The sequence below is a fragment of the Oncorhynchus gorbuscha genome, linkage group LG19 (genome assembly GCF_021184085.1).
Source record: "Oncorhynchus gorbuscha isolate QuinsamMale2020 ecotype Even-year linkage group LG19, OgorEven_v1.0, whole genome shotgun sequence".
Taxonomy (NCBI): domain Eukaryota; kingdom Metazoa; phylum Chordata; class Actinopteri; order Salmoniformes; family Salmonidae; genus Oncorhynchus; species Oncorhynchus gorbuscha.
The window spans coordinates 41085116-41099721 of NC_060191.1; the positions used below are offsets into that span (position 1 = coordinate 41085116).

At 45.8% G+C, this 14606-nt stretch overlaps 2 protein-coding genes across 6 annotated transcripts in view; one reads left to right on the forward strand and one right to left on the reverse strand.

The window, feature by feature from the left end:
- The window catches only part of LOC124005765 (proprotein convertase subtilisin/kexin type 7-like), a 28680-nt gene extending 21388 nt beyond the window's left edge, over window positions 1-7292 (forward strand). For 3 of the 4 annotated variants that reach the window (XM_046315281.1, XM_046315283.1, XM_046315284.1), the window contains exons 12-16: window positions 3545-3701; window positions 3883-3983; window positions 4115-4208; window positions 4374-4491; window positions 4667-7292. In XM_046315281.1, coding sequence (XP_046171237.1) covers window positions 3545-3701; window positions 3883-3983; window positions 4115-4208; window positions 4374-4491; window positions 4667-4810 — 614 coding nt within the window. In that variant the 3' untranslated portion in view covers window positions 4811-7292. The remainder of the gene's footprint in view (window positions 1-3544; window positions 3702-3882; window positions 3984-4114; window positions 4209-4373; window positions 4492-4666) is intronic. The other variant, XM_046315285.1, reaches the window with a different exon arrangement.
- Window positions 7293-8168: 876 nt separating this feature from the next.
- LOC124005766 (transgelin-like) lies at window positions 8169-14406 on the reverse strand. Of its 2 annotated transcripts, XM_046315286.1 has the most exons (6): window positions 14252-14387; window positions 10929-10966; window positions 9652-9846; window positions 9182-9353; window positions 8912-9014; window positions 8169-8779 (listed from the first exon to the last, which is right to left on the reverse strand). In XM_046315286.1, the coding sequence occupies exons 2-6, from the start codon at window positions 10938-10940 to the stop codon at window positions 8641-8643; spliced, it is 621 nt and encodes a 206-aa protein (XP_046171242.1). In that variant the 5' UTR covers window positions 10941-10966; window positions 14252-14387; the 3' UTR covers window positions 8169-8640. The 2 variants fall into 2 exon arrangements, with proteins under 2 accessions (XP_046171242.1, XP_046171243.1); XM_046315287.1 differs by lacking the exon at window positions 10929-10966 and having other exon boundaries at window positions 14252-14406.
- Window positions 14407-14606: the final 200 nt, after the last annotated feature.

The following is a 14606-nucleotide window of genomic DNA, read 5'->3' on the forward strand; positions in this document are numbered from 1 at the left end:
ATGCATTCTACCCCTATACACTCTACCCCTATACACTCTACCCCTATACACTCTACCCCTCTCTCTACCCCTATACACTCTACCCCTATACTCTCTACCCCTATACACTCTACCCCTATACACTCTACCCCTATACACTCTACCCCTCTACCCCTATCTACCCCTATACACTCTACCCCTATACTCTCTACCCCTATACACTCTACCCCTATACACTCTACCCCTATACACTCTACCCCTATACACTCTACCCCTATACACTCTACCCTATATACTCTACCCCCCTCTCTCTACCCCTATACACTCTACCCCTATACACTCTACCCCTATACACTCTACCCCTATACACTCTACCCCTCTCTCTACCCCTATACACTCTACCCCTATACACTCTACTCCTATACACTCTGCCCCTCTCTCTACCCCTATACACTCTACCCCTATACACTCTACCCCTATACACTCTACCCCCTCTACCCCTATCTCTACCCCTATACACTCACTCTACCCCTATACACTCTACCCCCCCTATACACTCTACTATACCCTCTCTCTACCCCTATACACTCTACCCCTATACATTCTACCCCTATACATTCTACCCCTATACATTCTACCCCTATACACTCTACTCCCCTATACACTCTACCCCTATACACTCTACCCCTATACACTCTACCCCTATACACTCTACCCCTCTCTCTACCCCTATACACTCTACCCCTATACACTCTACCCCCCTACCCCTCTCTACCCCTATACACTCTACCCCTCTCTCTACCCCTATACACTCTACCCCTCTCTCTACCCCTATACACTCTACACTCTGCCCCCTCTCTCTACCCCTATACACTCTACCCCTCTCTCTACCCCCCCTATACACTCTACCCCTATACACTCTACCCCTACCCCTATACTCTACCCCTATACACTCTACCCCTACCCCTATACACTCTACCCCTATCTCTACCCCTATACACTCTACCCTATACACTCTACCCCTATACACTCTACCCCTATACACTCTACCCCTATACACTCTACCCCTATACACTCTACCCCTATACACTCTACCCCTATACACTCTACCCCTATACACTCTACCCCTATACACTCTCTACCCCTATACTCTACCCCTACACCCTATACACTCTACACTCTACCCTATACATTCTACCCCTATACACTCTACCCCTATACACTCTACCCCTATACACTCTACCCCTATACACTCTACCCCTATACACTCTACCCCTATACACTCTACCCCTATACACTCTACCCCTATACACTCTACCCCTATACACTCTACCCCTATACACTCTACACACTCTACCCCTATACACTCTACCCCTATACACTCTACACCTATACATTCTACCCCTATGCATTCTACCCCTATGCATTCTACCCCTATACACTCTACCCCTATACATTCTACCCCTATACTCTCTACCCCTATGCACTCTACCCCTATGCACTCTACCCCTATGCACTCTACCCCTATACACTCTACCCCTATACATACACTCTACCCCTATACACTCTACCCCTATACACTCTACCCCTATACACTCTACCCCTATACACTCTACCCCTATACACTCTACCCCTATACACTCTACCCCTATACACTCTACCCCTATACACTCTACCCCTATACACTCTACCCCTATACACTCTACCCCTATACACTCTACCCCTATACACTCTCTACCCCTATACACTCTACCCCTATACACTCTACCCCTATACACTCTACCCCTATACACTCTACCCCTCTCTACCCCTATACACTCTTCCCCTATACACTCTACCCCTATACACTCTACCCCTATACACTCTACCCCTATACACTCTACCCCTATACACTCTACCCCTATACACTCTACCCCTATACACTCTACCCCTATACACTCTACCCCTATACACTCTACCCCTATACACTCTACCCCTATACACTCTACCCCTATACACTCTACCCCTTGCTCACTCTACCCCTATACACTCTACCCCTATACACTCTACCCCTATACACTCTACCCCTATACACTCTACCCCTATACACTCTACCCCTATACACTCTACCCCTATACACTCTACCCCTATACACTCTACCCTATACACTCTACCCCTATACACTCTACCCCCTATACACTCTACCCCTATACACTCTACCCCTATACACTCTACCCCTATACACTCTACCCCTATACACTCTACCCCTATACACTCTACCCCTATACACTCTACCCCTATACACTCTACCCCTATACACTCTACCCCTATACACTCTACCCCTATACACTCTACCCCTTGCTCTGCCCCCCTTCACCGCCAGTCTCTCCCTCCACACCTTTGTATATCCCTCCCTCTTCATCTCCTTCCTTGGCCCTGGGAAGTGTTTTTCCCTACATGGTAGTGGAGCATTAAGGCCCATTAGTAAACAGGGGCTGAGGAAATGCCAGTGAAGTGTCTGGGGCAGATGCATTTTTCCCTACAGTGGAGCATTAAGGCTGCTGCTGAATTACAGGTCAGGTCTGGGGAATCCAGAGAGAAAGGGAAGAGGTAGTCCCTCACAGGAGTCACCAACTCTGTCTGCTCTTTGTGCATATTCTAGGACTGAGACATACTGTATTCCTCTGGGGTCAGTGGGTTTACGTTTTACTCTACTTGTGAGTACCAGAAGTCCTCCCAATAATTAGCTGTAGAATATCAGGCAAGAGAGCCATTGCACAGTGGATGGTGTAGTTAAACTGTTGAAGGCTTTGTGGGTGGAACAAGATTGAACAGAAGTGAAAACAAGATTGCAAATGTCTGGGGAGTGTCTGGGGCAGATGCATGTACAAAATACAGTTCCACACTAAATGGAGTGTCTGGGGCAGATGCATGTACAAAATACAGTTCTGGGGCAGATGCATGTACAAAATACAGTTCACACACTAAATGGAGTGTGTACACACTAAATGGAGTGGCTAAAGATGCATGTACAAAATACAGTTCCACACTAAATGGAGTGTCTGGGGCAGATGCATGTACAAAATACAGTTCCACACTAAATGGAGTGTCTGGGGCAGATGCATGTACAAAATACAGTTTCACACTAAATGGAGTGTCTGGGGCAGATGCATGTACAAAATACAGTTCCACACTAAATGGAGTGTCTGGGGCAGATGCATGTACAAAATACAGTTCCACACTAAATGGAGTGTCTGGGGCAGATGCATATACAAAATACAGTTCCACACTAAATGGAGTGTCTGGGGCAGATGCATGTACAAAATACAGTTCCACACTAAATGGAGTGTCTGGGGCAGATGCATGTACAAAATACAGTTCCACACTAAATGGAGTGTCCCTACATGGCCTTCAATTAAGATTGGACCTCTGGGCTACCAGAGTAAATGTCTATCACGTGTGTCCACATCAGACCCTTCACTGTTATAGTTTTCATTGGCTCATCTGCCCCCCACCCCCCACTCTGCCATTCCTATAGAAGGACATATAGTCATGTATTAGGGTCTCTGTGCTCCTCTCACTCCAGTCACTGCAGCTGACCTCAGGCAGTCCGGGATGCAGACCTTGGAGCACGTGTCTGTCACCTTGACGCTGGTCCATTCTCGCCGCGGCAGCGTGGAGATCGCTCTGCTCTGCCCTAGTGGAATGACCTCCCTCATCGGGGCGCGCCGTGCTCTGGACACGTGAGTTTGCACACACACAAATCAAATCAAAGTTTATTGGTCGAAATGCTTGTTTCTAGCTACAACAGTGCAGTAATAACAGATGTACACACTTGTTTTAGTTTTACTCTTAAACTTTGCATAACGTATAACAGCCATTGTTTTGGCATCCTTGCCTCTGTCCTGTCGCGTGTTACTCCAGGGATACCTCGGGTTACTCAGACTGGACGTTCTCCACTGTGCGCTGCTGGGGAGAGGGAGCCGAGGGCCAGTACAGGCTGCAAGTCTCTGACCACAGTAAGGGTCAGTCTCTGTCTGTCATTCACTCGCCTGCCACTGACCACTACAAGACCATATCTACACTATGAGCTCTCTCCTGCTCATTCATCACTCTCTGTCCTTCTCTCTTTGTCCTGCTGTCTCCTTTCTTTTAGAAGAGCCTGCGTGGCCCCTGGGCACTCTGAAGCACTGGAAGCTCACTCTGTACGGCTCCTCTCTATCCTTCGAAGAGGTCAAGGAGAGACAGAGGTCAGGAAACACACACCACTGTTAAAACAGCAGCCTGGGTTATATAAATGGAACATATATTGTTTGTTTCTGGATCCTGTATTTTTTAAGGGAAGGGATGTTTTGTCATTGGTGCTCCCTTAGTGGATTTGTGAGCATTGATTGGTTGTGTGTTTTGATTGACAGTGTGGTGGAGGAGGCTATGGGGGGGCAGTATCTGGACAGCAGTTTCTCCCTGCCCTGTCCTGCAGGCATGGACATCCCCCCTGAGACGGTCAGCCCGTTCACATCCAGCAGCCTCAAGGTATGTTACACACACACACACACACACACACACACACACACACACACACACACACACACACACACACACACACACACACACACACACACACACACACACACACACACACACACACACACACACGATATATGCCTCATTTTGTAACTTCCTCTCCCATCACCATGTCTTTGTGTAGTCTCTGCTACTGCTGGGCTGCTTCGCACTCTTCTGGTCCCTGTACTACACCCTGGAGGTGACCTTGGCCAACCTGGACTTTAGAGGACTGTGTTGGTGGGACAGGGGGATGCGGGGCTCCCACAGGGGGCTGGAGATGCTCTGAGCTGGAGAGAACTGTGTGTTGGACTAATCACTGGAGACGCTGCCACATAACACTGGAGAACCTCTTCCCTCTACGACCTCCCACCCGCCGTTCATCAGTCTAGGCCTGCGGTGAACCCAGGGGGGCAAACTGGACTGGACTGGAGACTGAGCTATGTGGGCTGGAACTGTGATCTCACTGGCCCACCCATCTCTCCCCAAGCCTGTGGCCTTTTATCAGCGTTGCAGAGACCCAAGCCTGTGGCCTTATATCAGCGTTGCAGAGACCCAAGCCTGTGGCCTTATATCAGCGTTGCAGAGACCCAAGCCTGTGGCCTTATATCAGCGTTGCAGAGACCCAAGCCTGTGGCCTTATATCAGCGTTGCAGAGACCCAAGCCTGTGGCCTTATATCAGCGTTGCAGAGACCCAAGCCTGTGGCCTTATATCAGCGTTGCAGAGACCCAAGCCTGTGGCCTTATATCAGCGTTGCAGAGACCCAAGCCTGTGGCCTTATATCAGCGTTGCAGAGACCCAAGCCTGTGGCCTTATATCAGCGTTGCAGAGACCCAAGCCTGTGGCCTTATATCAGCGTTGCAGAGACCCAAGCCTGTGGCCTTATATCAGTGTTGCAGAGACCCAAGCCTGTGGCCTTATATCAGCGTTGCAGAGACCCAAGCCTGTGGCCTTATATCAGCGTTGCAGAGACCCAAGCCTGTGGCCTTATATCAGCGTTGCAGAGACCCAAGCCTGTGGCCTTATATCAGCGTTGCAGAGACCCAAGCCTGTGGCCTTATATCAGCGTTGCAGAGACCCAAGCCTGTGGCCTTTTATCAGCGTTGCAGAGCCCCAAGCGTATGTGAGTAAGTGTACTGCGGGGGAGAAACCTAAACCCTCTGGATCTCTCAGCACCCTCCGGTCTCACCTAGCAGTGCTATAGAGGTGGTAGTTTGGCTTGGTCTTTGGGTTGAAGTGTGTATCACTAGTTTGGTTCAGTCCCTTACCTGGGTCTTTTACTGTGGGATTAGACGGCATGCTGGACAACCAGACAGAGCAGCACTCCTGGGGTGGTTTCCTGGACAATGATTATCCTGGACTAAAAAGCAAGATCAATTACGAATATCCGTTAGAAATGCTTTTTAGCCCCGGATTAGGTTATAGTCTGGGTCCGTAACCGGCCCTTGCAGTTTAAATCAGTCTTCCAAAGTTTATTAGGTGTGCACCATGGGAAGGCATTACAATGCTGTGCGTGTGAATGTGTTTTTAAATGTAAATTGTTTTGGGGATGTGTGACGGTGTGAGAATGATGAAGTGCTCTTGAGATTATGGCTGCTTTTTAAATTATTTATTTTATTAATAGGATTTGTTCAAATGTTTGCATTGTAATTTCAGAAAATACTGTGTACGAAACATGAAACACCTTCCTAATATTGAGTTGCCCTCAGAACAGTCGATTTGTCAGGGCATGGACTCTACAAGGTGTCAAGCATTCCACAGGGATAATGTTCCATGTTGACTCAAATGATTCCCACAATTGTCAATTTGACTGGGTGACCTTTGGATGTTAGACCAAGTTGCTTTTGGTTTTGGTCCAACAGCTATTGCGACGATTTTAGATGGTACAATGATTACCGACACTATTCCGTGCTTGTTTTCTCGCGAACTGAAATTGAGCGAACAGTGTAGAATTTTTGCAACTAGGAAATGAATCATTTCCACTAGATAACACAGCCACGAATTCAGAACAGCTTTCCCATTTTGACAACAGATTACATTCCGGTGGGAGAAATCAGTATGCAAATATCGCAGCCAATCCCAACACTAGCGGCTAAGTGATACTGTGAAACACTTTCATTCCACTATTAGCGCCAGATATATTATGGAAATTTTTCTGAAATTACAATGCATAAATTCAAAGAAATCCTGTGTGTAGCAGCTTTAAAGCTACAATATGTACGTTTTTGGGCGACCGGACCAAGTTCGTATAGAAATGGGTGATCATTCATTCCTGTCTAAGAAGCGGTAGATTTGTTCTATGTGTGCTATTTCTATGCTTTCCGTTCTAAAGTTTTTTGCTTATTTTACCTTCGGTTTTGTACTCTAACTTTAAACAGCTGAATATACAATATTTTTGATTATGGAAAATATATTTCAAAGCGGTTTAGATGGTACGATGGTTCTCTACACAATGACTACTTGTTTTGTCACAAACTGAAATTACGCAAACTATTCGTATTTTAGCAACCAGGAAACGATGGAGCGATTTCTGTGCATCTTTTAAGTTAATTATTTGTAAACCGACCTCCTGTTGGGAATGTTATTTTGTGCAGACTGTATACATTTTTCCAGTACTTGAACTTGATTTGGGATCTGAGTGTGGGGTTGAATGTGTTTTTTAAATTTGTTTTATCAACTGTAATATGTGTGTGTTGTACATCTATATATCAGAGTTTGATGATTTTTATGAACTGAAACATATTAAAGATTGTATTTTTATTTACTGAACTGGAAGCCTGTGTTTTGCTGTGCAAGTCACCGCTTGACTGAGTAAAATGAATAAAGATTGTTGATGGAAGTTTCCAGCTGGATCCTTTCCATAATCTCCCTTAATCAAACTATGGGAATTTAGCATGAAAATAGTTTCAATGTCATTCTTGAGTCCCACTATCGCTGGCGTGTTTTGGACGTCTAACCCTTGTTTAAACTGTGTGTCTGTGTTTTAACGGAGGCAGAGCCAGAGCGTGTTTGAGACCAGGGCAGATCACAAAAATGATTATTCTCACAAAAACGTGTGTAAAGTATCTCAAACCGTTCTGACAAGGTATTATGACCATCTGTCAAAAGCTGACATGATTCGTTAGAAGCTACGCGCTTCTTCTACATAGAAGATCATAGGAAATCCCAGGACTGTGTCTATAATACTGTAATAAGCTCACATGGTTGCTGTCAAACTCAACTCCACACAGTTGTCACTGACTAATTGGATATTCATGTTCCACCGAGCAAAGAATCCTGTACTTACAGGATTCTTATAAAAAAAATCAGGTTTTTGCTTAGCGGACCTTATTTGTATATTGACATTTGTCAATAAAACTTATGAATTCCACTGTTTATGCCATTGTTTTTTCTACTTTGTAGCCTTGGTTGTCCTAAAAATACACGGATTAAACACTTCAATGTGAGGCTAAATATAAGTGCAGAGCAAGCAGCTGAATGAAAGTAGTGAATTTCTGCTTTTTCACTGTGGGAGGCCTAGGACAAATGGAGCTAATAAGACTACAAAAAATATGGGTCTGTTAGCGGTCATAGCAGTTGGCAGGGATTGGTACATACAGTATATAGCGCTGTTAACTTGAAAAACTCATAACACTGGAGACGCAATGAACTTCAACCTCATTTCCTTTTATTTGGCATTTTTCAAACGACCTCTCAAGCAATCTCTCAATGTTTCTACATTTGGATAGAATGTCCTTGTACTAAGAAGGCGTAGTTTGGTCGCTTCAGTGCCTTCTCTATGATTCAGATATCAGTCTCATGTAAACATGAGAATTGCGTTTGACGATGAGTGATTGACAGCTGTATATGCATGATGCCCCTTTCACCTTAAGACTCACATTTCACATGTGGTATTTGCAGTGTTGATTTGGGTTGTAATATTGGGCTGGTCATAGTGTTGTGTGATACTAGTGAGACTGTTCCTACTACACTGGGATAAAGTTGATTTGAGCCATTAAGACTTCATCTATGGGGCCTGTCGTAGCTGCAGTGAGAGGGCGAAGGGGGGTTGAGAGGGCAGTGCAGGGTGTGGTGGAGAAGGGAGGGGAAAGGACAAGGGTCAGTGGTTTGGTTGTTATTATTGGATCTGTCGGGTGGCCCCGTACGACATGCCAGTCTGGCTCGCCCCTTTGTTGGAGCCCATCTGCAGGCCAATCACACCCTTCCCCGCCTTCAACTGGTCGTCTGTGAACTCCCTCCGGTTCTCCTGGGCTTTCCTGCAAGGGTACATGAACAATGAACTCAAACACAGACTGGCACAGCACAATACACACCCCAGCTCTCAACAGCTCCAGCACTGACTGAATACACCAGCAACACCATCACTCTTCACATTTTTCTGAACTCACTTGAAGAACCAGTTGGGGTCGCCGCGGTAATTGCCGTCATCCTTGGTGACAGCCACGCTGCCGAGGGACATCAGTGTCCTCTGGACTGCAGCCAAATCCTTCCCTGTCACCACAAAATCACAGCAGGGTCTTTAAGTCCCCACACCGTAGCTACAGTACACCACACCGTTGTATGTTCCCCACACCACAGCCGCTGTGATCTGTGGCATATGTAATGCCCTGTGTTGTCATTGTTGTGACTGTTTGATGAGATGGACATGCTTTGCGAACCTTCCCAGAGGTCCACGGTCTGGAACATGTCGGTCTTGATGACACCGAAGCTCTCGGCAGCAGTTAGGAACTGTGAGATCTGCTCCATCTGTTTGAAGGCCATGCTTGAGCTGGCTATCTTTTTGATGGGCTTGTTGTCCTTATGCAGACTGTTAATGAGCTCACTCAGGACCTGGGGAATAGGAACATAAAGACAAGAGTAAGAGTATGTTGTCAGAAAAGAACCATCTGTACCATCATATACTCTTGTGGGGTCCCCCAAGGTTCGATACTTGGCACATTGTTGTTTTTAAATGTACAGGTTTATGATCATAATCTGATTTCCAAAGGGTTTGTTTCGCCGTTCTCTTTGCTGATGACAAATCTTTAGACTGAATAAAGGTGGTTCAAATAAATGGCTAATATGAATTCTGAATGCCATTAAGTTGAAATGTATGTTTCATTCTGAGGGGCATTGGGTTGGTACTCACACATCCGTCCTTAAGCCAGTCCTGGAAACCCAGTTTGCCAGATTCGGGCTTCCCAACTCCAGATCCACACTGGGCCACAATCCACTGCACCAAAAGCTCCTCCACCTCGGCGTCGTACTTCTTGTCAATCTTGTCCTGCACCACACGGCTCATGCCATAAGATGGACCTTTGTTGGCCATGCCTACCTGGGGACCCTTTCCCACCGAGAGGGATAGCGGGAGAGACAGAGTGGAGTAGAACAGATATTAAATAGAGGAAATATTGATGTGAGTGAAGGGAGTTGCTCTGTGATAGGGTTCCCCCAACTAGTGGATTTCATTTGGCCCCCCAAGGTATAGATTTTTTATATTAGTTTATTGTTGGACATAAAATACTAAAAACACCAGCCAAGTGATTTGAATTTTGAACATTTGTTTCAAAGCATTCCCACGCAAAATAGAGTATGTAATTGTAAACAAATGTAAGCGAAGTTTGAAATGATTATGTTTTAGTCAAATATTATACCCAGTTGGGCTTCTTGCGGTCAATTTGCAGTTTACAAATGATTTGTAATTATGTTCCGGTCCCCTGACTGTCCTCTGAAGAAAAAATCATCCTGCGGCTGAATCTAGTTGAGGCTTCCTGTTCTATAATGTCTGAGATCATCTTGATCTGGTATTAGACGTGAAAGTATTCCCTCAGATGTTCACATTGACTATGTCTAATGTATGACTTTCCATATCAGTTGTGCCTGAGGTGAGTATGTACACTCATTTGCATGTCACTTGTGCTATGATCTGCTATCATGACTAATACGAAGGGACTCCTTTATCCATTGGTCTTTGGCTGAAACAGATATTACCTTAGTTGCAAGTCAAGCCATTTCCAACAGCTCTGTGGATATGTGGGCAGATTCGCATGCGGACACATGAAGACATTGGACAAATGGCAGATTCACTCACAAACAAATATGCCTGCGAACACTTACACACACACACACACACACACAGAGATGTCATGCATTTATAAAGGCGTGTAATTGAGCCGCTCCCTCCCAAAGACGATTGTCTCCGAATGCACACCAGTTCAGCCCCTCTGCATTAATTACAGAACTAAATATCAGGAGCCAAATTGCTGTACAATGGGAGCCCTAGAATCAGCAGAATCTCTCTCTCTTTTTGGATCTCTGCCTCTCTCTCTTAAACACACTAGGCGTCACCAACACCACTGCTTGCAAAACTGTCGCTTTTGGGCCAAGCTGCCAAGTGCAAAGCCCATATCAGTGCACTCTTGTCACCTTATTTGCCATCTTGATGTCAGGATACCACGATGTGCCTGGGGGTTAAAGGTCAAATGTTAAATGTTACCTCCTGTAATTCACCTTCATCCCGATTGGATGTCATGCGGGGTCCTTCCCCAGATTGCTGTTGGATGGGGTAGCCAATGGCAACAGTAATGTAAGACACTTCAACTCTGTCTCATAAGGAGACAGTTCCCTTATCCACACAAAAGAGTTCCATAAGGGTTCTTCGGCTGTCCTCATAGGAGAACCCTTTTTGGTTCCAGGAAGAACCTTTTTGGGTTCCATGTAGAACTCTCTGTGGAAAGTGTTCTACATTGAACCCAAAAGGGTTCTACTTGTAACCACAAGGTTTTTAACCTGCAACCAGAAAGGGGTTTTCAAAGGGTTCTCCTACAGTTACAGCCGAAGAACCCCTTTAGATTCCAGATAGCACCTTTTTTTCTAAGTGTGTATTTTCACAGTTGGAGATGATGCCGAAACAGATCTATCTTTCTCCACCCAACTACTCACACTCCACCACAAGGTCAGCGTGGACCCTTCCATGCCTAGAATTTGAACGATAAGCTCAAAAAACACACGTTATGCTCCTCCACTTCCTCATTCCCATACTGACTCATCAGTTTAAGTCAGACAACACTTAAGATAAAATGTATTGATCAGCTGCCATTAACCTAGTTTTCTGAGCCAGCAGTCATGTGTTGAACATTGGCATTAAGAGCATGTATCTGAGGTCACCGCGTTGTTTTTGATTGGGAGCCATCAACACACAGTCCTGGACTGTGGCACTGGGCCCAGTCACACATTACTCCTGCTCCATCATCCAAAGAAGTAAACCAAGGCACAGTCCTTCTAGACACTATCTGCCAACAATCCAGTCACACGATTATGAAGCCTTCAAAATACAGAAACATGACAGGAGTTTTTTTTTAAAATTCAAGCCGCTCAATTGTTTCATGGAACCTTAACCATGAACTCATAACCACAAAGACAAGACAAGTGCCTAATATTCCCCACATCCTCCTCCTCAGAGTCAGACCACGATAAGCTCCCAACCTCACCGTAACACACTCAGCCAAACCCTCGCACAGTGCATCATTACAGAAACATTACAGAGGAATGTGAGGAAGGTCAGGCTGCTAACTATGTCATTACTTCTCCCTCCAGTTGTCCTGACCTACGCTTCATAAACAAGCATTTTGACCATCAGAGATAAGACTGCTGTGCCTCCAATGTGGAAAGGCACTTTCTTCTGTGTGCCACTGCCAGTACAGGTCACTGCCCTCCACAGAGGGGATATGGATGGTCTGAGATGTCAGTTCACATGGGACGGGACCCTGGTTCCATTATTGTATGTATGTGTGCTCAGGGACCTACTGTACTGTTGGGTTTGGTATCAGGCCCTGCCTTATATCTCAAGAACAGTATGTCAGGCTGGCCTGTGGGTTGGCCTCAGTCTGGGTTGTCTGTGTGTGTGTGTGTGTGTGTGTGTGTGTGTGTGTGTGTGTGTGTGTGTGTGTGTGTGTGTGTGTGTGTGTGTGTGTGTGTGTGTGTGTGTGTGTGTGTGTGTGTGTGTGTGTGTGTGTTAATTACGTAGCTATGTTTCTTTTTTGACCTGATTCTAGTGAGTTCTCCATTTGGTAGGACATGTAGAATATGTGTTTGGAGTATTGTCATTCAGCCTCTGAACTACATGTTGCTTCTCAACTACTGGTACTACAGTATGAAACAGTGTCCACTTATCCTAATGAAAATATGACATCACCATCCGTCGCTCCTTTCATGTCTGTTTTACATCTGTGTTTCTGTCTTGCCATGGTAACACAGCTGGCTGTCTCCCCATGAAGCACAGTTTGAAAGCTGTGGTCTGTGAACTCTGGCTAAAGCCATGACGTAATGCCAGCGGCGCCTCAGTGCCACTGAAACGGAGCTCAAGATTAATCTTATCTCCTACTGCTGCTGGTCAGCTAGCCTCTGGGACTTCACTCCTGCTACTGCTAGGCCTACTGTACTGTAGATAACTCCACAGCTACTGAAGCTGCTGCTGGTCAGCTAGCCTCTGGGACTTCATTCCTGCTACTGCTAGGCCTACTGTACTGTAGATAACTCCACAGCTACTGAAGCTGCTGCTGGTCAGCTAGCCTCTGGGACTTCACTCCTGCTACTGCTAGGCCTCCTGTACTGTAGATAATTCCACAGCTACTGAAGCTGCTGCTGTAGTTTCCCATTGTTATCGATCTGTCTCTCACAAAAACAATTCTGTCCACTCCCAGCAAACATTAGGCTCAGAAACCGTATTGATTAATCGCATATAATCAATGACAGCTGCTGTGTTTCTGTGTTACTTGTTTGCATCTTTTGTCTGTGTGTGTGCGTGTCTTTAGTCTCTGGAAAGTGTGTTTGCCGTGAACTTTTGTTGGCTATTGAATTCCTAGCCAAAGCCCATGTACGACAGTCAGTCATTTGCAAGTGAAAACTGAGCTATGCAATTGTGTCTGTTACAAGAGGAGCTGCCTATCCCAGATCTCTCCCGAGGGCCAAACTGGTCAAACTGTTTCTCTGTTACCTTTACATCTTTGTGACTGATTCGGATGGTTACACCCCACCTCATATCAGAACTACATATCCCATCCCTCTCGGAACTACATGTCCCATCCCTCTCTAAAGGTATGCTCTAGCACCCGGTACCCCATTGACCAAGACATCAACCCACATAGATGATTAGTTTTACTATGTGTGTCTATTCACACACACAGTCACACACACACAGGATGGAGTATGAGACACACAGGCATACAGAAACAATGAAAACATGGTTAGAGAACACAGTGCTCTGACAATGTTACTTTTTTCTCAAAATCTATGACATAGCTGACAGACAGCCATATGGGTCTTCTGGCTCTGTACACTCAGGATAAGGCTTCCATCGTAGGGCTGACAGACAACCATATGGGTCTTCTGGCTCTGTACACTCAGGATAAGGCTTCCATCGTAGGGCTGACAGACAACCATATGGGTCTTCTGGCTCTGTACACTCAGGATAAGGCTTCCATCGTAGGGCTGACAGACAACCATATGGGTCTTCTGGCTCTGTACACTCAGGATAAGGCTTCCATCGTAGGGCTGACAGACAACCATATGGGTCTTCTGGCTCTGTACACTCAGGATAAGGCTTCCATCGTAGGGCTGACAGACAACCATATGGGTCTTCTGGCTCTGTACACTCAGGATAAGGCTTCCATCGTAGGGCTGACTGACAACCGTCTCAGCACGGTGTTCTTCAGACTTGAAAAGCAGTGGCAGTAAAGAGATATACTCACTGTGTTAAAGTATGTAGCGAAGAGTCTTTCCTCTGTACAAGCGCCGGGTCAGGAGGTGTGTGTGTGTCCGTGTGTGTGTGACTGACTGTTTGTATACTTCTAGCTCCAGCAAAGTCCTCCCTCGGAAAAGTGCTGGCTTAAAAGGACCAGACAAGCTGAAATGACTTCACTTCTCTTCAGCCTCGTATACACCTTGTGCTAACATGTGAGTTTCATGATCTCATCAATATGACCCAACCACTATCTGATCAAGGTTTGTTGCGTCTACACATTTTTTTAAAATGTGTCTCCTATCTGTCCACTGTGTCCTCATTGTGACCAAATGAACTGGTGCCTCCCTGTATGCAAATTATTT

Excerpts from the sequence above, each read along its gene's own strand:
- LOC124005766 (XM_046315286.1), bottom strand. Across the intron at positions 9,354-9,651 it reads ACTGGCTTAAGGACGGATGT|GTCCTGAGTGAGCTCATTAA; the intron begins GTGAGTACCAAC and ends CCTATTCCCCAG. Across the intron at positions 9,015-9,181 it reads GACCGTGGACCTCTGGGAAG|GGAAGGATTTGGCTGCAGTC; the intron begins GTTCGCAAAGCA and ends TTGTGGTGACAG.